This window comes from Emys orbicularis, chromosome 2 (assembly GCF_028017835.1).
Source record: "Emys orbicularis isolate rEmyOrb1 chromosome 2, rEmyOrb1.hap1, whole genome shotgun sequence".
NCBI classification, from domain to species: domain Eukaryota; kingdom Metazoa; phylum Chordata; order Testudines; family Emydidae; genus Emys; species Emys orbicularis.
Window position 1 is genome coordinate 203,478,101 of NC_088684.1, and position 25,046 is coordinate 203,503,146.

Here is a 25,046-nt window from a genome sequence, read left to right on the forward strand (position 1 = left end):
TAATAAAAATCCCATAGCACCAAGCCTGGGTCAATTGACTTGGGCTCATGTGGCTCAGGCTTTGGTGCTAAAAACAATGTAGCCATTCAGGCTCTGACTGGAGCCTGGGCTCTTAGACCACCTCCGTCACTGGGTTTCAGCGCTTGCGCTCCAGCTCAAGCCTAAACATCTACCCTGCAATTTTTAGCCGCACCACCCCAGCCCTGCAAGTCAGAATCAGGAGACTTGGGCCAGTCGTGGTCATGCCGCAGGGCTTTTATTGCAGTGTAGATGTACCCTTCCTCTCACTATCACGGTGACTTTTATATACAAATTTTGGGTAAATAAAGGGCAGATTTTAAAAGTCACAAATGTTTTGAAATGAACCAGAACATAAAGCTGTACTCAGGATTCATTCAAAAAGTGTTTAATATATTTTGAGTCTGGAAACTAAGTTAGTGGGCACTCTCACAGATTCTTCTGTTCCACAAAAACCTGCATTCAATTTAAGCACGTAAACTTCTGCAATTCCAACTCCCTAAAGCTGTAACTCATAAGTGGATAATTTACTCCCATCTTCAGAGTTTAATAGGCAGTAACAATATATTATAGACTTGAAGTAGTTAAAATACATTTGGCAATGAGATATCGTTCTCATGCTGAACTCAAAGTTAAGATTGAGTACTTGAGTGCAATTTGGAGGAATTGGATGCAAGAAATAAAATTGCCTCTCTCTTCTACTTTCAAATCTTTGAATTCTTTATTGTTTCAGAAGTAAAGCATGATACATATAATGTAATTCTGAATTTACTTAATTTCTAACAAATTCATTTCTCTCTCCAAAATGAATCCAGATATACAAGCAAAACTTGATTCCACCAAGATTCAGGTCCTGCCTCCTTCTACTGAACAAGATGGGAAAGTATCATACATGTGCCTCATTGAGGATTTTTACCCAAATGTTATTAAGGTGACTTGGGAAGATGAGAAGAAGAATGCAGAGAAAAATGCAGTGCACAAGGAAATTTGGCCCCCTGATGACAATCAACAATCATACTCAATGAGCAGCTGGCTGACCATAGATAAAAATAGCAACAAGAATTATCACTGCAACTATCAACATGAAAAAGATACTGGTTCTGTCCCTATCGAATCTCAAGGTATATACTATATTATTAAAACTAGTTCTATATATATATTTAGAGAGTTCACTGTTTCTTTACAATAAAATGTATTACTGTTCCTAAAAGGGTTTGCGCTCTCCAGGCCAATATTAGTTTCCATCTCTCCATAAGTGGGCTATCACTGAAGCTTGCTTTTCCATCAAAAGCTCAGTTTTGGCTCCTCTCCCCCAGTTTAAAATTTTTCTATAATGAAAGAAAATGTTGGCTGAGATCCTCAGCTAGTGTAATTCAGCATAACTCCACTGAAGTCAATGGAGCTCTGTAGATTTACACCCGCCAGAGACCTGGCCTACAGTGTTTTGTTTTGAACAAGTGCTATATACTGCAACAAAAGTAATAACATACACAACCCCCTCATGCACATCAAAAATACCTAAGAGATGGGCCTTAGACTGTCTCCTCATCAGGACTATTTTCTTCTGTGTCTTGTACAGCTATTAAACAACATTACCACTACCCTGAATGCCAACAGTCTCAGGCTCCCTCAGGCTAGAGACAAAATCAGGCGGCCAGGTTTTCATCTGCCGAGTATACATACACATTCCAAAAGGGCAAATTCAACTGAGTAATTTGGTGGGACAAAATGTATCTGGCTCTACGTAAACAAAAACTTGCATACACAGAAGGGCCAATGCCCAGACCCTGCAATCAGATCTACTAGTCCAGACACCGGCACCCATGCAAATGCCAAAGACTTCAAGTGAGCTTGTTACAGGCACAGGGCTCTGCACTGCCTGAGCGTATGCATTTTTCCCAGTTTTATCTCTACTTGGTTTTGCACATCAATTATGTGCTACAGAGCATTTATTCTGTGAATGGAATCTAGGTGTTCATTTTTTAAAATATTAACTTTCCATATTTCAGTCAGTGTAGTTATAATACTTTTACCATCTTTCTCTTTGAATTCTATCAAGAAAAGTATGCCTTAATTTTCAACAAGAATCCCATTTGACAATTAAAGCCTTTTTACGTGATATGCTTTTATCAGACACCTTTTCAGACACAACTGTAATGCCTCAAACCACAGGAGGTTGTATCAAGAATGCTGAGAATGGCACCACGCTTGTATCTCAATTCTCATTTTCTATGCAATACAATTAAGAATTAAGCATTATTCGATATGGTTAAGATAAAAGTGAAAATATTTTCTCTTTCTAGATGTGGAATACTGCTGTAAGGATAGACCCCGACTCTGTTGGTGCTCCGGGGCTGTAGCACCCATGGAAAAAAAATAGTGGGTGCTGAGTACCCCCCAGCCACCTGCCGATCAGCTGTTTGGTGGACCCAGCCAATCAGCTGCTCGGGGGCAGGTGGGAGGCATTGGGGGTGGGGCCGGAGCAGGGGGAAGAGGTGGAGTGAGGGCAGGGCGCACTCGGGGAAGGGGGCAGAGCATGGGTGGAAAGAGGTGGGGCGGGTGCAGGGCCACAGGGAATGGGGCAGAGTGGGGAGGAGAAGAGGCGGAGCGAGGTTGGGACCTTAGAGGAAGGAGTGGAGTGGGGTGGGGCACCCACCCAGAAAGAAGAAAGTTGGCACCCGTCTCTGTACGTTAACATCTGCTGTGGGTTACCAAAAGGGTCCAAAACCTAATAACCATGGGCAGCTCAGATTAAACATTGTAGAAGTCCTGCTGAAATACATGTTTCGGTGGTATTTGTTGTGCTTTGTTAACATGCCACATGGGTCATTGTTCTTTAACCTGCACGTGCCACTGTTCCTTAATCTAACATTTAACATGTTAAATTATAAAAAGTATTCAAAGCCAAAATTTTCAAATGGTGCGTAAAGGTGCTGACAGCTTGAAGATCCAACTGATTTCAGTGTAATTTCAGTACTTCTGAAAATCAGACCATTTGATTGATCAGCTGCTTGGATAACAAATTTAGGCACCCAGGTCTGAAAATGTTGGCCTAAAATCATGCCAACAGCCTATTATAAGAAGCACTATCATTCTGCTTACTCCTTAGCAGACCCCAGCGATACCAGCACTGAGAGTGCCTCTTTGTTTCTCTCAGCTCGGCTGGATGGGAAGGTATGGTCAGAATGTAGACCTGTTCAGAGGACACAATCAGATATTGATTTATGCATAGTCTGATTAGGTGGTATAATTACTGCAATCAAATGCCATGTATACCTTACGCTATCACACATGGTTTTATATATATATATATATATTTGCTGTTATAGTATATGCAACATTAACCACTTCTTCTTCTTGTATTTTGTGTAGATATTACAGTCAGTTTCATACACAGGACGGCGTATTTTATATACATTGTCCTTCTCCTGAAAAGCACCATGTACTACGTCATCGTACTCTTCTTCATATACAGGATGCAAAGTCCAATCAAGCGCCAGGGAAAGAAACCTTAAACTTCTCCGTACACCTTCCAAAGTCAGCATTTGTGTCTGAAATTTACTTTGCTTTGCCATAAGCCTGTTCATATGAAACTAAGGTCACCAGATAGAAAGTGTGAAAAATTGGGACGGAGATGGGGGGTAACAGGCGTCTATATAAGGAAAAAATCCCAAATATCGGGACTGTTCCTATAAAATCGGGACATCTGGTCACCCTCTTTGAAACACCTTGCTCCAAATATTAAGACATGCATTTCAATTTGATTTTGTTGGCTATTTCTCTAATTAGCACAGATGGTTTCTTCTGCTTGAGAGCGAACAGTTTTATATGTGACCATATTTCCTATTTTATTATTTTAATTTTGTAACTGTGGAACTTCAAGGGCTGAGGCTACACGCCTTGATTTCAATGGGAATTTTGCATCACAAAGTAGTGCAGAATCAGTCTCTTAGGCTCTTGTCCTGCAAAAACACTTGTGCACACAAACAACTTTTTGGATGTGGATAGGCCAACTGCATTCAGTGAAGTCAATGGGAAAACTCGTCCCAGAAATATTTGCAGGGGTGGAGTCCTAATCTGTAACTTTAAATGATTCGTCATTTCATTTCCACTAATTACACTTATTTGCCTTATAAAATAAAAACAGGCTTCTGAAATATGACTCAATTTTTTAATTGAAAGATTAATGGATTTTAAATAAAATTCAGCATTGCAGAATTCTGTCCAGTTTATTTATTTAAAGGAAATCAATTCTAGGAACTGCAAGGGAGGGTTCTCTAGTGGTCAGAGACCCATTTGTTTCATCCCCTGCACCAACCGTGTAACATATTTATATGGCTTTTACCATGGTAGTGTCTGAATGCCTCACAATCTCTAATGCAGTTATCACACAACACCGCTGTGAGATAAGGAAGTATTATTATGCCCATATTACAGATGGGGAACTGAGGTCTGTGACTTGCCCAAAGCCACATGGAAAGCCTGTGGCAGAAAAGAGAATTAAACCCAGGTCTCCCAACTCCCAGGCTAGCACTAAGCACTAGACAAGGCCTCCTCCCTTCAGCCTCAACCCCGTCTCTGTCCCCCTCTCTCATAGCCACCCCTCCCCTTCAGCTCCTATCCTCCTGCACATCCATGCCTATACACACCGATATGCTTCCTCTGCCACTCCCTCTAGTCCTATCCACCACCCGTTACTGACAGTCCATTTCTTCCTCTGCTGTCCCACCTGTCCCCTCCTCCCCGCACTGCTTCCTGTATCCCACTGCTTCCCCCCACTTCTGGCAACCATCCCCCCTCCCACTCTGCTTCTTCTCACACTCTGGCTCCTGCACCTGTCTCTTCACCCCTCTGTATTCTCAGTCAGGCTGCTTCCTCCTCCTCCTCACCGCCTGGGTGCTAGCAGCAGGGGTGGGGAGGCATTGATCACACAGAAGTGAGCGGGTCCTTCCTGTCACATTTGGTGCTAAAGTGGCCTGCAGCAGCAACAGTGTTTTCAGCCTCAAAACTCGAGGTTTTGGCAAACACATGTGAAAAGTAGTCCCCAAAATCACCGAGATTGGTGACACTGCTCCTTCCACACTCTCCCTCCCCCAGCAGTAACACTCTTCCCCTCCTCCCTGCAGCACTCTACTGCATAGGTCCCAACCTTTCAAGTGGCTAAAGTGGGCTCTGGAGATGGAGGGCCAGATGAGACAAACCTAACTGGTGCCATGACCCCATGTGCTAGGTTACAATGCCACTTGGTTTGGGGGGTCTGGGGCAAACAGAAGATTGTGGTAGTCAAAGAACAGTCCCACAAAATCCAGGACTTTGGGGAGTTCTGGTAATATAGTCACTTCCCCCCCGCAGTAACCCCCAAGGGGTGTACACAGACTGCTGTTGGCCCTTGCTCCTCCCCATACCTGTGGCTGCAGCATCCCCTTCTCACACTGTTCTCTCCACTGCCTGCCTGGCTCTTTGTTTCCTGGTACCTCCACCTCCCACCTCCTCCTTTTCCTCACATGTATTGAAAGCAAACAAGCGTGATGGCTAAGAATACAGCTATATCATGCTTGTCACCATTGTCACGGGCCGGGAACTTTGCCCGTTACATGGCTGCTGCTGCCACGCGGTATCAGAGAGTTAGATCACTTTGATCAGCTGCCACACATTAACAGTTTGTGACTTCACTTTGAGCCAGTGGGTCCAAAGGTGGCCGTGACCATGGAGTGACTTGATCTGTTTTTACCATGACTGAGCTGTGAATTATGCATAATTTTACCAGGATAAAATCGTATCTAGAATCATGGCGGTGGCTATGAGCAGGCCGCCTCCCTGTTCCCTGGCTCTGCCCACTGAGACTCCACACTACCCACCATTGCCTGTGCAAAATGGACCTCACAATGAGGCCTCAGCTCCCTGCACCTGTGCCGGCTCAGGCCCGGCTGCTCTCCGTGAGCCACCTGCAAACACCAGGCCTGGCCCCTGCCTGGGCTCTACCTGCAGCCATTCCCCCCATACCACAGAGAGGAGGCACCTTTGGGGCTGGGCACTGCAGCTACTCAGCCTCTCCCCTCTCTCACTGGTGCTGTGCTGCATGGGGGGAGGGGCACAAAGCAGCAGAGGAAATAGCTCCAGGTGGGAGGAAGGAAAAGGTGCCCCCACCCGCTGGATGAAACAGGCACTGGGAGCTGTTGCCCCTGTGCGCTCCATGAAGGTGTCATGGCAGCAACTGTGGCTCCCTCGCACATGGGACAATTCTGTGTCTATACCATGCTCCCACTTCTCCACTGGCTGCCTCCCCACCCAGCTGTGTACGCGCCATGGTGGCTGCTCATTCACAAAGGCAGGGCCGGCTCCAGCATTTCTGCCGCCCCAAGCAAAAAAAAATTGGGGAAAAAAAAAAAAAAAAAGCCGCGATCGGCGGCGGCAGTTCGGCGGCAGTTCAGCGGCAGGTCCTTCGTCCCTAGAGGGAGTGAGGGACCTGCTGCCCCCGAATTGCCGCAGGTGCCGCCCCTCTCCCTTGGCCGCCCCAAGCACCTGCTTGTTAAGCGGGTGCCTGGAGCCGGCCCTGCACAAAGGGCACCTGTGGCAGCAGAGATAGGGCCCATCTGAATCACCCAGAGATTACCCAAAGGGTCACCTGTCACCAACTAAAGGGTTATTGGCTTGTGGTGGGGAGGTTTGCTGCCAAGGCCTTTCAAAAGGAGGCAAGTCAGTGAAAAATTGCCAAGGTTGGCAACACTGAGAAGCAATTACAAGGAAAGTCCTGCTCAGCCCCCGAAGCACCAGGTTGCAGCATGCTCAGTAGCTTTGTGGGGATGCCACATGGGCAGACTGACCACACATCTGAACTGGGAGGGCGTGCTTATTGCAGATGGAGTCTTCATGGACTGGAGCTGCCAAACTTGAAAGTCAGAACAGGAGGAGGAGAGAGGATGATCCTTATATTTCTCTTTTATTCACTGCTCCGGGGGCCTAGAAGTGAGGAGATTTTGACCACTCCTTACAATCTATCACAGAAACCATTGGTGGTCTATAGCCTTCCATGTCCTATTTTATATTGTTATTTATCGCTCATCACTGAAGTGTCTGAGTGGTGATGCATTAGGGTGATCCCAGTTGGTATGAGCATGGGTTATCTAGGCTACTACAAAAGGATTGGGTTAAACAGCTGCCCTTCCTGGTGTTGCAAGTGCTTTGCAGGATAGGATTAAAATTCAAAATGATCTGGACAAATTGGAGAAATGAAGTAAATAGGATGAAATTCAATAAAGACAAATGCAAAGTACTCCACTTAGGAAGGAACAATCAATTGCACACATACAAAAAGGGAAATAACTGCCTGGGAAAGAGTACTGTGAAAAGGGATCTGGGGATCATAGTGAATCTCAAGTTAAATACTAGTCAACAGTGTAACGCTGTTGCAAGAAAACTGAACGTCATTCTTGGGTGTATTAGCAGGAGTGTGGTAACCAAACATGAGATGTAATTCTTCTGCTCTACTCAGTAGTGGATTAATGCATGAGCCCATGGGATCCATGCCCAGAGCCCTGGCCAATTTGGGGGCCCCCACAGGGGTGCTGGAACTTATGTAGAAGTGGGGGGCAACCAGCACCGGGACTGTGACCCCGCCCCAGCTCTCTTTCTCCTGAGTCTCTGCCCCCTGCACCTCCGCACCCTTTCTTGCATGATGAAGTCACTTATCCTCTCTGGGTTTCAGTTTCTCCTGCTGTGAATAATACCTACCTCACATAGACATTGAAACTTAATGCATTAAAGTACATTGAAATTCTTGGATGGAAAGTGCAACACCAGTGCAAGTTATTATGCATCATGATTAGACTATGGCACAATCCAAGGAGCAGTTTATATGCCAAAGGGTGCGTGTGAACACTCCAGGAGTAGGGGTTCTCACAGCAGAGCAAGGTAAGGCTGGCGCCCAGAATCAAGGATTGGAGTGACCTAGCAGATCACTTGTCCAGAGCACACAAGAGTGGATCGTCACAACCTCCTGCTGTACAGCCCCACCAAGGACACCAAGTGCAGCAGTGCTAGTGCTGGCGTTTTTATGATGATGTCACTTAACCCTTCTCAGAGCAGATCTAGAAGACATGGTGGTAACATCCCAGTGAATGCTATTGGCCTCACTACACCAGTTCTCCCAGTACTCACCAGTGAAGATTCACCAGCACTATTGCAATACTGGGAGATATTCCCAATAAACTCTTGGGTAGACAAGCACTTTGACACAACCACCTGTACATCTGGGAGGAACCTCTCTCTGTATGTTCCTTTTCAATGTTCTTACCCACTGTCAGTTATTTCCCAGAATTATTCTGCAGGTGAGTGAGGTGGGGTTTGCAGTGTCTGTGTCTCTGAGAGGGATCAAATACTCTGGTTAGTTCCCTTACAATTGCTGGATTCTCATCCACACCTTTTGTCTGAAATGAAGTGGGCTTTCTCAGATGTTATCTCTGTTCTGTTTTAAAACGTCTGTGTATGTAGAGGAAAATATTTTTCTCCTCCCCAGCAGTCATGTGAAAAGATACCAGTAAATTGGTAACACACAAACTACAACAATCCCAACATACAACAGAATATGTATCTAGGGTACAGACCCCCAGCTGCAGTCTATGGAGCTCTTTGTGCTAGTCTCTGGAGAGCTGGCTGATCACATAATGCTGGTTCCTCCTCATTACCATCTATTCAATTTCAGTAATACAGCTAAGAATGAAATTCTTTCCCGGCATTATTTTTCAATGTAAGCAATTGCTACAGAGATGTGATGTGATTGCGGATGGGAGGAGGAGGAGGTGGTCAATGCTATTGGGAATGTGAGAGGGGTTGTAGTCCATGAGACAATCTCTCTTTTAATATGAAAATGTTTGAGAACCGTCTGATCCAACAGTCTATTTACAACAGTAAAATCAAATAGAAGCCATCACCTAGTTTCCATTTTAAGGAGTGAGGATTCCTTAACAGAAAAGCTGCAAGGACAAATAGAGTCACTGGGATGAGAATTTATGTATCAGCTTTATGGGGGGACAAAAATGTGAATTCATTAAATTCTCCAAACAGTCAAGAAACCAGAAATACTTCATTAGAAGTATTTTCCCATCTACCGGTTAGAGTGCCTGGTTATTTGAGCAAGGACTCAGCAGCATAAGTAAAGTACTACAGCTTATTGTAAAATGAAAAGTCAGCGTGATACTTCAAGCTGGATCAAGTACTTTGGCACAGGAACCAAACTAGTTGTTTCTGGTAAGTATTTTTATTCTTGATTGTTTTTCTTTTGGTAAATAGAATCAAGGGACAAAAAAATGTACCAAATAAATTAATATTAAAAAAGGAATTTGCACATAGTCCATATATTGCTCTTGACCGGTGTATGGAACTCCCAAGGACACCAATGGGTTCACTGAGGGCAGTATATGATTCTAATAAGTAAAGTGAATACAAGAGTAAAAGGCTAGAATATTTACTGAATAGGTGTTAAGAATCAGGAAGGAGGGAAATGGAGAGCTTTAAATTTAAAATTATGTCCAAATGCCAGCAAGTGCAAAATTCACAGCACAGGTTTCAATTTAGCAGGTATGAGATTATTAAAAAGTTTGTTATTAGGACTATATAAGTGTATGATGATTAACGAAGGAAAATTGCCTGAGGTGTAACAGTCTTCAGGTTCTCAGTAAGTGTATGTTTTCCCTTTTGTGTACTGTATAAAATTCTTTATCGGATTAAAGCTACAGAAACAGTCCAATCAATAATATAAGTGCTAGTTAATGTTGAGTACATAACAGTATTTATAATACATTGTCTAGCAAATGTCATTTTCTAAACTATACATTAAGAACATGTTAAAATGTAAAGTGAAGCACAGAGACTGTGCTTTGCCCAAGGGCAGAGAGGGAGAGCCAGAAAAAAAGGCAAATCTCCTGAGTCCCAATCTGGTGCTTTAACCACAAGACCATCCCACTTATCCAGGCACATTGGAGATCATAGTACTAAATCCTGCTCATCTATGGAAATTAATGAAATTGCATGATGACCAGGAAATCACCCCACTCAATTTGCCATGTAGTGATGTATGTCAAGGAGCAAAAAACATTTTTGGTAGAAGGTGGCACAGGAATTCACAAAGTCCATAAACTCAGTTTAATACTCACACAATTAAGTGGCCGATAACAAGCCTTGTTTAGATTGTGACCTTTGCATGAAAAATATGAACTTCAGAATTTTAGTCTGATGAAATTCATAGATTGATAATTCATTAGTTTTTGTAGAGGATTTCAATGATGTGAGTATGGAGTAAAGTACTTTGGCTCGGGCACCAAACTGGTGGTTTCAAGTAAGTTTCTCAAGATGTTTTCAAAGCATACATTTACTTTCTGTATTTACTATGCTTGTTATCCAGGACAAAATCAAGTTATTCATAAATATACTGGGTGAAATCCTGATTCCACTGAAGTTAAAGGTAAAACTCCAATTGATTTCAATGGGGTCAGGATTTCACCCATAGTAGTCTCTCTAATTCAGAATGAACCAGTTACACTTGTGTAATCAATGAGAATGATGTAAATTGTTTGGAGATCTTATTTGGTATTGTCACACTGTGAGATGATTATGCAAAAATATTCAGAAGTGGAACCACTTATTGTTAGCAGTAAATGTGAAATGTAGAACTTATGATTTTTATACAATAACGTATATTTAGCATCCCATCATATGAGATGTTGAGCTTCTTTAATGCTCAGACATTTAAATAGGAGTTGAGGATACTCAGCACTTGGAGGATCTGGCCATTAGGTAGCATTAAAAGGTACATTTCTATTAGTAATATCTTAATGCAATTGTGTTTTCTTTCCTAAAAAAAGCTCCAGTTCAGGAAGGCACTTAAGCATGTTTCATTTTGTATTGAGCAACATATTTAAGTATGCGCTTAATTAAAGGCCAAAAGCAGGCCAAAATGCAGTAAATCTTGTTGATTCCATATAGTAATAGGGAATAAAGAGGTGTGCTTATTTTTTACATAAACACAAGATATATGTGCTAGAATAATCCTTTTAATAAAATATGATAATTGATCCAATAATATGACTCTCAATTTTATTTTTAAAGATGATTTCCAATTGTTAAAATGGTTTAGCCATGTTTGGATTTAGTGGGGTTGAGAGAACTCTGGGTCTTTAATTAAACTTATTCTTCCCTCCAGATACTGCTAAATCGTCCTTGCTGGGTGCCTAGTCCCTGAGCCAAACAAATATTTCTGTAAAGCAAATGTTTTCTGTTGGGGAATATTTCTGATTACACCAAATGGCAGAAGTTAGCCAAAATAATTCTCATGAATATACCCAATTTAAGAGCTATATTCTACCCTCAATCTATCGTTATCATTAGGAGCACCATTGCTCCTAATGATAACGATATGATGGCAGCATGCAGGCTTAATTTTATAACCAGAGCATGTGGACCCTAATTTAAAAAGTAATTTGTTCCTTTCCACAAATTATTTGACATGCCTAATCTTAACCATGTTTTATCAGATTTATTTTAGGGGCAGATTTTCAATGGCATGCAGGTGCCCAGGAACGATAGTTAGATGTCTAAGTGTCTTTTACCCCTTTGAAAATCACCTCCACAGTTTTCACATTATTTTACATGGACTCTTCTTATTTACTATTTTATTGCAAGGCCAGAAAACTATTTAAATAGCAAATCAGATTTTTTTTAAAGCAACAGCTACAAGTTCATCAATATAAAGATACTAGATCTGTACAGTATTTTGCAAAGGACTTGCTCACTGTGATACTTCTAGGGGCTATAGCTTCAAAGTATTTGGCTCTGGTACCAAGCTCATTGTAACAGGTAAGTTATGTGGTAATTACAGTAATGAAAAGATAAAGACACCTATTGTGATAATTGAAAATCTTTTTATCACAGGTTAGGTTAACAACTGTAAGCTCGATCTTGTGAACTACTGAGCACTTAATGTGAGGTACTGAACACCATCAATTCCTGTAGACTTCAGTGCAGGTCAGGGTTATTAGACCTCGTAGGATCTGATCCCAAATACTTCAACTTTTCAATCCCAGAGCAAACCTGCAATATTTACTGATAGATTTAAAGTAGATTTTTTCAAGGTAATGAATCGTTCTAATATTTCAGCTGTTAAATGTCATTTTTCAGAGGCTGTGCCGCCAGAAGCATGCTGGTCCTTGGTCCAGTTGCAAAAATTTATCTTAGCTTTGATTTTATTCAAATTCTTTAACTAAAATTCATAAACATGCATAAAATAAAACAACTCTGAAAGAAGTAACAACATCATACTTCTCAATTAAAACAAAAGAAGCAATCTCTGAAGTAGTCAGTATCTTCATAGCTGAATTCTTGTAGTTACACCAGTTCAAGTGAAAGAATTTGGCCTAGAGATTGTCATCTTGTGTGAAGTACCTTGGCATTGCAGGCAAACTGACACTTGCAATTATTCTTAATAGTGTTTAACAATATATACTTGGGGTCTGAGTCTTCTTTGCCTTTCTCTCGGACGTCAAAGAAAAGTCAATGGGAAATACTATCATTCTGATTAAGTAGCATGTTACACCCAGTTTGCATTGGTATAACTGACTGCACAAACACAGAACAAAGGAAAATCAGGTCCTTACTCTCACAGAATCACGCTCTGCACATTTATATAAATCAGCTAGAACGGTCAGTCTATTTTTAAGCTCAATTCACAATCAAGTTTACCTTAGTACCCCTATAGCTCTCTTCTAAAGGTAAATTGTTGTAATGCTGCCAATTAAAATAAATACACACAATCATAATTCATTCTAAAAATATCAGATCAGGATCAGCATGTTGCTTTTAGTGAATATGCTATGGTATTAAGAATGTAGATACAATTTAGTTAGCATTATAGTTTACAATGGACAGTTTTCCTAAATCCTCTTACCTGTATAAGATCCTGCACTCTTTGACAGGCAAAACTCCCATAGCTTTACCAGCTTTTTTGACTGTGTAAGGAATAGAGAACTACGTCTGTGATATGTATAGATTATTTAACACAGCATGAAAACCTAAGATTGCTCACTTGATTTATTAGTGTATTAAACCTGTAAGATACAATAAAATATTTTAGTAACAAAATATCTTCTCAAAGAAAAATATCAAATATTGGCTAAGTAAGTTCCTCCTAAGAGAAAAATAACACTAAGATCATGGAGAAATTCAGACCCTGGCACAATTCTAAGTAAAATCAAAAGAAATTGTGGCGGTTTGTGCCTAGGGGTGAATTTGACTCACTATAACTGATATTTATTTTGATGATAAATATTTATGAATGATGATATTGATGATATTTATTTTGATGATATTGATGATATTTATTTTGATGTTTGTGCCCAGGGCTGAATTTGACTCACTATTACTGATATTTATTTTGATGATAAGATTCTCAAGTAGTCTAGGGTTGGTTTAAATTGGTTTGCTGCCTTTTGAAACAGTTCTAGCTATTGATTGTTGACATTAGCGACTGAATATAACAAATTCTTTATAGAAAAAAATATAAGTATCTGATCCAAACCCCATTGGCCCTAAAAGACTAAATCCAAATGTATGGCAGAAAGTGATGTGCACTTGTGACCAAAGAATCTTCAGAGGACAGTTGTCCACCTTAAAAATTTTCATCATGATAGGCACTGTTGCTGGCACTTTTACCAGAAATACCAAGAATTTAGGGGATATTAAGCATAATTTACCATCTCATCCTTTAAAGGTGATCTTTGCAAATAGATTTCAAATACATTGTTAAGACTAGGTGAGAAAGCCAGCATTAACTAAAAGAGATTCTCCAGCAATAGTCCAACATCACTCATCACATTTTACAATAGCATTACTAAGCACTGGACCACTGTTGTAGAATTCTGAAGTATTTTCAATATAGGTAGTTTCCAGTGCTGTCAATTTGGCACCATTCACAAACCCTAAATTCACTCTAAGAGAAAAATAGAAATTTCAAGTGATGCTGAGGGATCCAAGCACGAGAAAATTCTAAGCCTTTGGTATGTAGAACGCATTTGAAGTTTTTGACTCATTTTGCATGTCTGCTCCTAAACTACGACAAACATCCAATGCAATCTATTGGAATTTGGGGTGTCAGCGGAATACAGAATCAAGCATTTGCCATTTTGTAAGGGAAAGCCATTTTAGCCACATGTCTAGCATATTAAAGTGATTCTGTCAACTTCTGTTCACAATTGCACATCAAAAAATTGGGCCATATGGAAGCTATATGGGCCAGATCCTCAATGAAGCTCCTTTGATTTCCAGCAGCTGAAGATCTGGCCCATGAGTTTTTGCAAAGCACATGAACACAGTGAGAACAATTATATCAAAGTCTTCGGCTCTGGCACAAAGCTCATTGTTTCAAGTAAGTTCTATAGTAGTATAGAGAAAAAGTTACTTGTGATAATATAAAATTAGAGACTGCAGAGCACAATTTATTCAAAAAGGATAACAGACAATTGAAATGTGATGTGCAATCTACAGTAGCAGAATGAATGTCTTTACTATCTAAATGTGAGGCTAATGTACAGAATTCAGAGTAAAACAGATGAGTGATCACATTGACAATTATTGATATAGAGGGTTTTTTTACTCATCCTGAGTCAAAGCTGGGTTGTTCTCTTGTGTAGGGGTCAATACCCGAGACCAGAAGAACATCCATAGTTCCATCCAGTGCGGGGGGGCAAGCCAAAGAGGCAATTCTAGGGTACCCCTGTGCACCAAAGAACATCGGGGATCGGGGGTAGGGGAGTGGTGAGGGCATGGAATGGCCAATGGGTCTGTGACTAGTGAGATCAACTGGCCAAAACGCCTGCTCAGTGGGTGGGCAACTGCATGGCCTTTACTAAAGCTCCTGGCTATGATGCTCTAGCTAGGTTGGGGGAAAGATTTCCTCTTCCCGTCCATCATGTAGCTCTCCTAAAGAAACCCCCTTTACTCAGGTTAGTGCGGTGACAAGAATTTAGCATCTCGTATCAGAAGTATGTATTATTCCGGAGATGTAAGAAATTAGTGGGTGGAAAGATGTCATGAAACATCTTGAGAAAAGGGGATAGGTCACAGTGTACTGTAAAATGAGTATTTTTTTCCAATTATGTCTTTATTTTTATGGGTATTTTTAAAATGCACCAACATGACCACTCTGACAGTACAGGGACAAAGACACTGAGCATCCAGCAGAATTTTAACTGAAATACCCTTTTCCATCAAGCCACTAGGCAAGAGAAAATACAAGTCCAACATTAGGTCTCAAATGTCAACCAGATCCTCTCTGTCACTGAGATGAATGATTTTCTGTTAAACAGAATTTAAAAGCTACCAAATTAATATTGATATACAGTATTTGAAAAGACCAATGTAAGCTCACCCTGAAAAATACACTGAAATTTCCACCATTTCTTTGCTTGAATTAACTGGCTCTCAGTTGTGCCTATTTAGAAATATTTGTTCAGATCTGATCCCTCTGAATAGAAATGTCTTAGGCAGAACTGGCACAAAACTTGTCGTAACCAGTAAGTTTTTAGACAAACTACTTTAAATGTTTCATAATGGCAAAATCTATCAAAATAAGCTCAATAATTGATCTCAATGCAAGAATGTGCACTGGCTAAAATTTTATTATGAGTGTAATAATTTATTAACAACACTAATGTTAATGAAATCATAATTCACTGGCCAGCAACAGAGAAATGTCGTAACGATCCTTTTCTCTTTTTGGTATAAATAATACACTCAGTAAATAATACTGAGCACCCTCAATGTCTGTTGGTTACAATGGGAAATGAAAAGCGTTCAGAACTTCACAGGCACATTCGGTACTTTGCTGGACCAAGCACATAATGCAAAATTAAAATTACAAACATACCATTTACTTATTTTTTAATAAATTCTGACAGCATAATGGACTTTGTCCTCAAATAGTACATCAGCATTATTCATGTATGATAGTTTACCTATTAGTGGCATGCAGATTGTGCGGTGAGCAGGATTTAGCCTCTCATATCACAAGTATGTATTAGTCATGAGATGTAAGACGTTACAGGTGAAATCCCGGCCCTGTTGATGTCAATGGGAGTTTTGACATTGACTGGAATGGAGGCGGATTTCATCCTAATTTTTTTTCTCTCTTGTTAAGGGTGTAGGGGCAGGTGAAAGGTCTGGGAGAAAGGATGTGCACTGGAACCAAGAAAGCCAATATTTCTGAATATTGTATATGTCATTACTGACATGAGCATTTTAGATTAGTATTGTAATTTTCTATTGCACAAAATCAATTCAAATTCATACTAAAGCATAAATACCACCACATAAGAGTGGAGGGGTGCAGGAATAAAAGGGCCTGATCCAACATCAAAAATCCTCATATTTTTAATAAGTATAGGATTGAGCCTGTAACCTGCATTGTGAGCCCAGTCCTGAAAGGTTCTGATCTGCCATTGACTCTGATGGGAGTTGAGGGTCCTCAGTACCTCAGGATCAGAGTCCCTGTCAGTTCTTGACTAATTTAGTCACACTGCATGGTGGAGCGGGTTTCTTCCCTGATATATTTAAATACTGTTGTCATAAGACAAGGAATTTACCAAATTTTGCAACAATTAAATGAGTGATTGTTCTCAACAACAAAAACAAGCAATATGAAGGAAGATATTCTATCTGAATCAAATTCTCCTCTCGTTACATCAGTACAACTCTATCTCTGCTGTGTTGAAAATTTGGCCCCACATATTTTGTAGCCTATCTAGATCAGCGAGACTCTACGCAACATGTGCTATAGAAAGTTGAACTAAGATTTGGCCCTTGTTTCATAATGTTCCATAGGGCCAGTTAGATTTAGGTTGCTAAAATATGCATCTCAAAGTATCTCTCTCCTTTGTCATTGAGACTTCAATAGGAATATAACCAATCCCCAAGCCTACTGGCCTTTTACGATTCCTTTTAATTATACTGCACAGGAAATCAAAATTGTATTAGACAGTTATACATTTGAAACCATTCAGGAAACCATTCAAAACAGTGTTTGGTGGGTGGAAAGATGTCATGAAACATATTGAGAAAAGGGGAAAGGTCACAGTGTACAGTAAAATGAGGTTTTTTTTCCAATTATGTGTTTATTTTTATGGGTATTTTTAAAATGCACCAACATGACCACTCTGACAGTACAGGGACAAAGACACTGAGCATCCAGCAGAATTTTAACTGAAATACCCTTTTCCATCAAGCCACGAGGCAAGAGAAAATACAAGTCCAACATTAGGTCTCAAATGTCAACCAGATCCTCTCTGTCACTGAGATGAATGATTTTCTGTTAAACAGAATTTAAAAGCTACCAAATTAATATTAATATACAGTATTTGAAAAGACCAATGTAAGCTCACCCTGAAAAATACACTGAAATTTCCACCATTTCTTTGCTTGAATTAACTGGCTCTCAGTTGTGCCTATTTAGAAATATTTGTTCAGATCTGATTCCTCTGAATAGAAATGTCTTGGGCAGATTTTGTAGTAAGTTGCAACACTGTGGGAGCTGTGAAAATCTTTGGCACTGGCACAAAACTTGTCGTAACTAGTAAGTTTTTAGAAAAACTACTTTAAATGTTTCATAATGGCAAAATGGCAAAATCTATCAAAATAAGCTCAATAATTTATCTCAATGCAAGAATGTGCACTGGCTAAAATTTTATTACGAGTGTAATAATTTATTAACAACACTAATGTTAATGAAATCATCATTCACTGGCTAGCAACAGAGAAATGTTGTAGCAATCCTTTTCCCTTGAGGGTGTAAATAACACCAGGTGCTTCCGTTGGTTTCAGTGGGAAATGAGAAGCGTTCAGAAATTCACAGGCACATTCGGCACTTTGCTGGACCAAGCACATAATGCAAAATTAAAATTACAAGCATACCATTAGCTTATTTTTAAAATATATTCTGATGGTATAACGGACTTTGTTCTCAAATAGTACATCAGCATTATTTACATATGAGAGTTTACCTATAAGTGGCATGCAGATTGCAAACACACACCAAAATAGTTAGCAGTGAGTCACTTACAACTTAACTCTGCAATCCTCACTATAGAAAACCTCCCATTGAAACTAATAGGAATTTCTTTTGAGCAAGGAGTGAGACCAAAGGGCCCAGAGTCAATTGCCATCTTAAAAAAGAGAAGTGATACATAAATTAATAAAAATATATCACGTATATTCTTTTACATCATGCCTTCCTTGTTAAAAGTTCAACTTAAATGAATTAGACAAGCGAGGTGTTTTGAAAGGTTTAGTTGGACCAAAACAACAAGTAGCTCCACACTGGAAACTATAATTGACTTGGAAATTAAGGGTCTGATCTTCTTAAAGTGTCTTATGCAAAGACCACTGAAGCCAAAGGAGAAAAATCCCATTGGCCTCAAGGGATTTTAGAACAGACCTAAAGTGAGGCCAGAAATTTAAAACTGATTTTGCTAATGCATCTTCACATCCACTTATGCAAACACAAAAAAAACACTTAGCAAAAAGCTGCTTATATATGTACAAAATTCAGATTTTATATGGGATAGACACCCATCTAACCATGTGCAAATACAAAAAACTACATGTATTTGCAGAAATGTCAACATGTAAATGTGACTCCAATTTCTAAAAACATCTAAGGAGAAATGCCAGTAATAATCATTAGTTTTTGCTAAGCACAACATCACTGGGCAGAAATCTATGTAAAGGTTTTTTGAATACATACAAGACTTGAGTAAGTAAATCATTTGGTAAACATACTATTCAAGCCCAATCCTGTATTCCTGGGTGTTTTTGGTGCATATGGAATGTAAGATTGAGCTCCAAATGTTGAACTAATTAGTGCCGGAGCATGAGGATCTAAATTGAAAAGAACAGAAAAATCAATTCCCTTAATTGGTGACAATTTCCAAAATGAGAGAAAGTTCTTTAATGAAGGAATTTTTCTTGGTTAGGTAGTCTTACATCTCAGCTATGTTCATTTGCTTTTAAATTTAAGATATTTTAAATACTTTTTGACATAACACTAGTTACAGGGTTATAGTTTGGATCAGTTCCAAATAGTTTCAGAAAACTCTAGAATAGCCACACAGCACAAAAATAAACTGAAATCATTTTAGAAAGGAACCTTCACAAGCTTTGACATCAGTGGGACTATTCACAATGTATAAAAGGCCTTAGTATGTATTAATCTATTTGTGTCTCAGTTACTAAAGAAAATGGGTGACATTATCAAAGGAGCCTGAATTTCAAAGATATTTGGGCACCTAAATACCTTCTTACTGCCTTTAAAAATTCCAATCAAAATGTTTTGTGGAGCATAGGCCAACTATTTTGTTAAATGGCTTCTAATTTTTCACCTTAAATTAAGTGTTGGAACAAATAGAGAATGCACAGAATACATGGTGCCCATTTGGGGACCTTCGATACTACCGAAATATCAACAACCTTCCGTTTCTTCTTTGTGATGCACATTTATAACATGAGAATGTTGCCTCATTCTGTAGAGAATACTTCTTTGGCAGTTAGCTGGGTTGGGAACCTTATTCTCTTGGTAGTATCCCACAGTGACAAACAGGAGATGGAGATTAGCGGTACTAAATGTGTTTTGAACCTGCTCACTTCTTGTGATAACTAGTAAATTCACTATACTGTTTAAAAAAATGTATCGTTTACTGTCAGCCATATGAAATGAGCAAATGGATAATAATTTTATTAGGAAAGTCTTCTTTGGTCTAGTTCAGTATTTATTATTTCATGCACTTACACAAACTCAGGGATCAAATAATATTTTTATCCTTTCTAGTTCAGAATTTTGATAAAAATATTTTTGGTTGTGATTTATCCAATTGCTGGCAGGCAGCAATTTTTAAAAATTTAATGAAGTGACCAAAAAAAATTTTGCAATTATTTTTGATCAGCTCTATTCCGAGTGACAAAATTAATACTGTGGCAGAAGTTCACTAATTGGCACTTTGCTAATCCACTCCAGGCTTTGGACACAAGCAGCAAAATTCCCTCTATTCCGCAGGAAAGATTTGATAGCTGAGTTCTGTTGAGAGCTCCATTATTAGTAACGCTTCATAACCAAGATTTTCAGAAGTGGTTGACTAAAGTTAAGCTCCTAAATACTTATTGGTGCATTTAAGTGACTTCATTTTCAGAAGTGTTGAGCATTATGCATAACACTGCATTACATTTCCCAAATACATGAACAAAGTCATTTCAGGATGCATCATCCTTGCTAATTTCTTAAGGGATATTTGTCACTGAGGGATACATGTTAATGTATTTACTGTAATTTCCCAAAATGGCGTTCAGCAACAGTTCCCCCAAAGTTGTATCGGCTGGGTCTGCAATAAACATATCTGGCATGTTCTTATATCATTTTAAGGTGAATAATTGATAAAAAAATTCAAAATGGTTCAGTTTCTTAGTGTGGAAAAGACTTAAAGATTACTTTTCCAATTCTCTTTTTAAAGGTGCTAACCCAGGTTCTTAAATAGTATGCACAGTTAGTTCAGGGCAAATTAATCTCCTGATAGAATATTCTAGAGATTTTTAAAGTGAGGCCTTATTAAAAGGTTTGTGGAATCTTTAATACCCTTCCATTCAGGTACATCTACACTGTAATAAAAATCCCATAGCACCAAGTCTCAGAGCCTGGGTCAATTAGCTTGGGCTCATAGTCTCGGGCTTTGGTGCTAAAACCTGCAGTGTAGACATTCAGGCTCTGACTGGAGCCTGGGCTTTTAGACCACCTCCGTCACTGGGTTTCAGAACTTGCACTCCAGCTCAAGCCTAAACATCTATACTGCAAATTTTTAGCCGCGCCACCCCAGCCCTGCAAGTCAGAATCTGGAGACTTGGGCCAGTCGTGGTCGTGCCGCGGGTCTTTCATTGCAGTGTAGATGTACCCTTCCTCTCATTATCACGGTGTCTTTTATACACAAATTTTGGGTAAATAAAGGGGAGATTTTCAAAGTCACAAATGTTTTGAAATGAACCAGAACATAAAGCTGTACTTAGCATTCATTCAAAGAGTGTTTAATATATTTTGAGTTTTGAAGCTAAGTTAGTGGGCACTCTCACAGATTCTTCTGTTTCACAAAAACCTGCATTCAATTCAAGCACGTAAACTTCTGCAATTCCAAATCCCTAAAGCTTTAACTTATAAGTGGACAATTTACTCCCATCTTCAGAATTTTAATAGGCAGTAACAATATATTATAGACTTAAAGTAGTTAAAATACGTTTGGCAATGAGATATCGTTCTCATGCTGAACTCAGAGTTAAGATTGAATACTTGTGTGCAATTTGGAGGAATTGGATGCAAGAAATGAAATTTTCTCTGTCTTCCACTTTCAAATCTGTGAATTCTGTCCATATTGTTTCAAAAGTAAAGCATGATACGTATAATGTAATTCTGAATTTACTTAATTCCTAACAAATTCATTTCTCTCTCCAAAATGAATCCAGATATACAAGCAAAACTTGATTCCACCAAGGCTCAGGCCCTGCCTCCTTCTACTGAACAAGATGGGAAAGTATCATACATGTGCCTCATTGAGGATTTTTACCCAAATGTTATTAAGGTGACTTGGGAAGACGACAAGAAGAATGCAGAGAAAAATGCAGTGCTCGAGGAAATTTGGGCCTCTGATGCCGATCAACAATCATACTCAATAAGCAGCTGGCTGACTGTAGATAAAAATAGCAACAAGAATTATCGCTGCAAATATCAACATGAAAGCAAAGAGGGTTTTGTCCCCACCAAATCTCCAGGTATATACTATATTATTAAAACTAGTTCTATACATATTTAGAGAGTTCACTGTTTCTTTACAATAAAACAATAAAATGTATTACTGTTCCTAAAAGGGTTTGCGCTCTCCAGGCCAATATTAATTTCCATCTCTCCATAAGTGGGCTATCACTGAAGCTTGCTTCTCCATCAAAAGCTCAGTTTTGGCTCCTCTCCCCCAGTTGAAAATCTTTCTAGAATGAAAGAAAATGTTGGCTGAGATCCTCAGCTAGTGTAAATCAGCATAACTCCACTGAAGTCAACGGAGCTCTGTAGATTTACACCAGCCAGAGACCTGGCCTACAGTGTTTGGTTTTGAACAAGTGCTATATACTGCAACAAAAGTAATAACACACACAGCATCTAGCTTATTAAAACAGACCAGAAGAATTACACAAAACAAAATCAAAAAGATAATGCAAGAGAAAAGAGATTCAGAGAAGTAATTTCTGTTCGGTTCTTGTCTGAGATACAATAAATTAATAACAGCAGATACAAATTTATCTCTTTCAAATGCAATGGAAAAAAGGCGTTTATTGACCATCCCTCTCTTGCACATCAAAAATACTTAAGAGATGGGCCTTAGACTGTCTCCTCATCAGGACTATTTTCTTCTGTGTCTTGTACTGCTATTAAACAACATTACCACTATCCTGAATGCCAACAATCTCAGGCTCCCTGAGGCTAGAGACAAAATCAGGCGGCCACGTTTTCATCTGCCGAGTATACATACATATATCAAAGGGGCAAATTCAACTGAGTAATTTGGTGGGACAAAAGGCATCTGGCTCTACATAAACAAAAACTTGAATACACAGAAGGGCCAACGTCCAGACCCTGCAATCAGATCTGGTAGTCCAGACACCGGCACCCATGCAAATGCCAAAGATTTCAAGTGAGCTTGTTACAGGCACAGGGCTCTGCACTGCCTGAGCATATGCATTTTTCCCAGTTTTATCTCTGGTTTTGCACATCAATTATGTGCTACAGAGCATTTATTCTGTGGATGGAATCTAGGTGTTCATTTTTTTAAATATTAACTTTCCATACTTGAGTCACTGTAGTTATAATACTTTTACCATCTTTCTCTTTGAACATCTATCAAGAAAAGTTTGCCTTAATTTTCAACAAGAATCCCATTTGACAATTAAAGCCCTTTTTACGTGTTATGCTTTTATCAGACACCGTTTCAGACACCACTGTAGCACCTCAAACCACGGGAGGTTGTATCAAGAATGCTGAGAATGGCACCACGCTTTCCACAGGTAATTGTGTCCCAATTCTCATTTTTTATACAATACACTTAAGAATTAAGCACTATTTGATATGCTTAAAACAAAAGTGAAAATATTCTCTCTTTCTAAAAGGTCCAAACATAATTACTGTAAATGTGGAACACTGCTGTAAGCACAGGCCCCAACTCTGTGGGTGCTCTGGGGCTTGAGCACCCATAGAAAAAAAATAGTGGGTGCTGAATACCCACTAGCCACCTGCCGGTCAGCTGTTTTGTCGGCCCAGCCAATCAGCTGCTCGGCGGCAGGCGGGAGGCATTGGGGGGGAGGGGCCAGAGCAGGGGGCGGAAGAGGAGGAGCGAGGGCAGGGCACGCTCGGGGGAGGGGGCAGAGCATGGTGGGAAGAGGTGGGGCAGGTGCAGGGCCAAAGCTAAGGGGGAAGAGTGGGGAGGAGAAGAGGCAGAGCGAGGGTGGGACCTTAGGGGAAGGAGTGGAGTGGGGTGGAGAACCCATGCGAAAGAAGAAAGTTGGCACCTGTCTCTGTAAGTTAACATCTGCTGTGGGTTACCAAAAGGATCCAAAACCTAGTTCCCTTGGGCGGTTTAGGTTAAACATTGTAGAAGTCCTGCTGAAATACATGTTTTGGTAGTATTTGTTGTGCTTTGCTAACAAGCCACATGGGTCATTGTTCTTTAATCTGCTCGTGCCACTGTTCCTTAATCTAACATTTGACATGTTAAATTATCAAAAGTATTCAAAGCCAGAATTTTCAAATGGAGCTTAAAGGTGCTGAAAGCTTGAAGACCCAACTGATTTCAGTGTGATTTCAGTACTTCTGAAAATCAGACCACTTCATTGATCAGCTGCTTGTATACCGATTCAGAACAAACTTAGGCACCCCTGTCTGAAAATTTTGGCCTAAAATCATGGCAACAGCCTATTATAAGAAGCACTATCATTCTGCTTACTCCTTAGCAGACACCAACGATACCAGTACTGAGAGTGCCTCTTTGTTTCTCTCAGCTCAACTGGATGGGAAGGTATGAGCAGAATGTAGACCTGTTTAGAGGACAGAATCAGATATTGATTCATGCCTAGTCTGATTAGGTGGTATAATTACTGCAATCAAATACCATGTATACCTTGCGCTATCATACATGGTTTTATATTTATTTTTCTTTGCAGCTATAGTATATGCAACATTAACCACTTGTTGTTGTATTTTGTGTAGATATTACAGACAGTTTCATGCACAGGACGGCGTATTTAATATACATTGTCCTTCTCCTGAAAAGCACCATGTACTACGTCATCGTACTCTTCTTCATGTACAGAATGAAAAGTCCAATCAAGCACCGGGGAAAGAAACCTTAAACTTCTCCGTACACCTTCCAGTGTCAGCATTTCTGTCTCAAATTTACTTTGCTTTGCCATAAGCCTGTTCATATGAAACACCTTGCTCTAAATATTAAGACATGCATTGCATTTGATTTTGTTGGCTATTTCTCCAAATAGCACAGATGGCTTCTTCTGCTTGAGAGCGAACAGTTTTATATGTGACCATATTTCCTATTATATTATTTTAATTTTGTAACTGTGGAACTTCAAGGGCTGAGGCTACACTTCTTGATTTTCAATGGAAATTTTGCATCATAAAGTAGTGCAGAATCAGTCTCTTAGGCTCTTATCCTGCAAATACACTTGTGCACACAAAGAAATTTTTGGATGTGGATAGGCCAACGGCATTCAGTGACGTCAATGGGAAAACTCGTCCCATAAATATTTGCAGGGGTGGAGTACTCATCTGTAATTTAAAATGATTTGTCATTTCATTTCTACTAATTACATTTATTTGCTTTATAAAACAAAAACAGGCTTCTGAAATATGGCTAATTTTTTAATTGGAAGATTAATGGATTTTAAATAAAATTCAG

The 25,046-nt window shown here is 39.7% G+C and overlaps 1 gene segment (V, D, J or C); it reads left to right on the forward strand.

The window, feature by feature from the left end:
* The first annotated feature begins 823 nt into the window (after nt 1-823).
* Nucleotides 824-25,005, forward strand: LOC135873777 (immunoglobulin heavy constant gamma 2-like). The segment is given in 5 exon segments: nt 824-1,139; nt 11,794-11,868; nt 21,556-21,861; nt 23,062-23,145; nt 24,344-25,005. Coding segments are annotated over 5 exon segments (924 nt in total).
* The last annotated feature ends 41 nt before the right edge of the window (nt 25,006-25,046 follow it).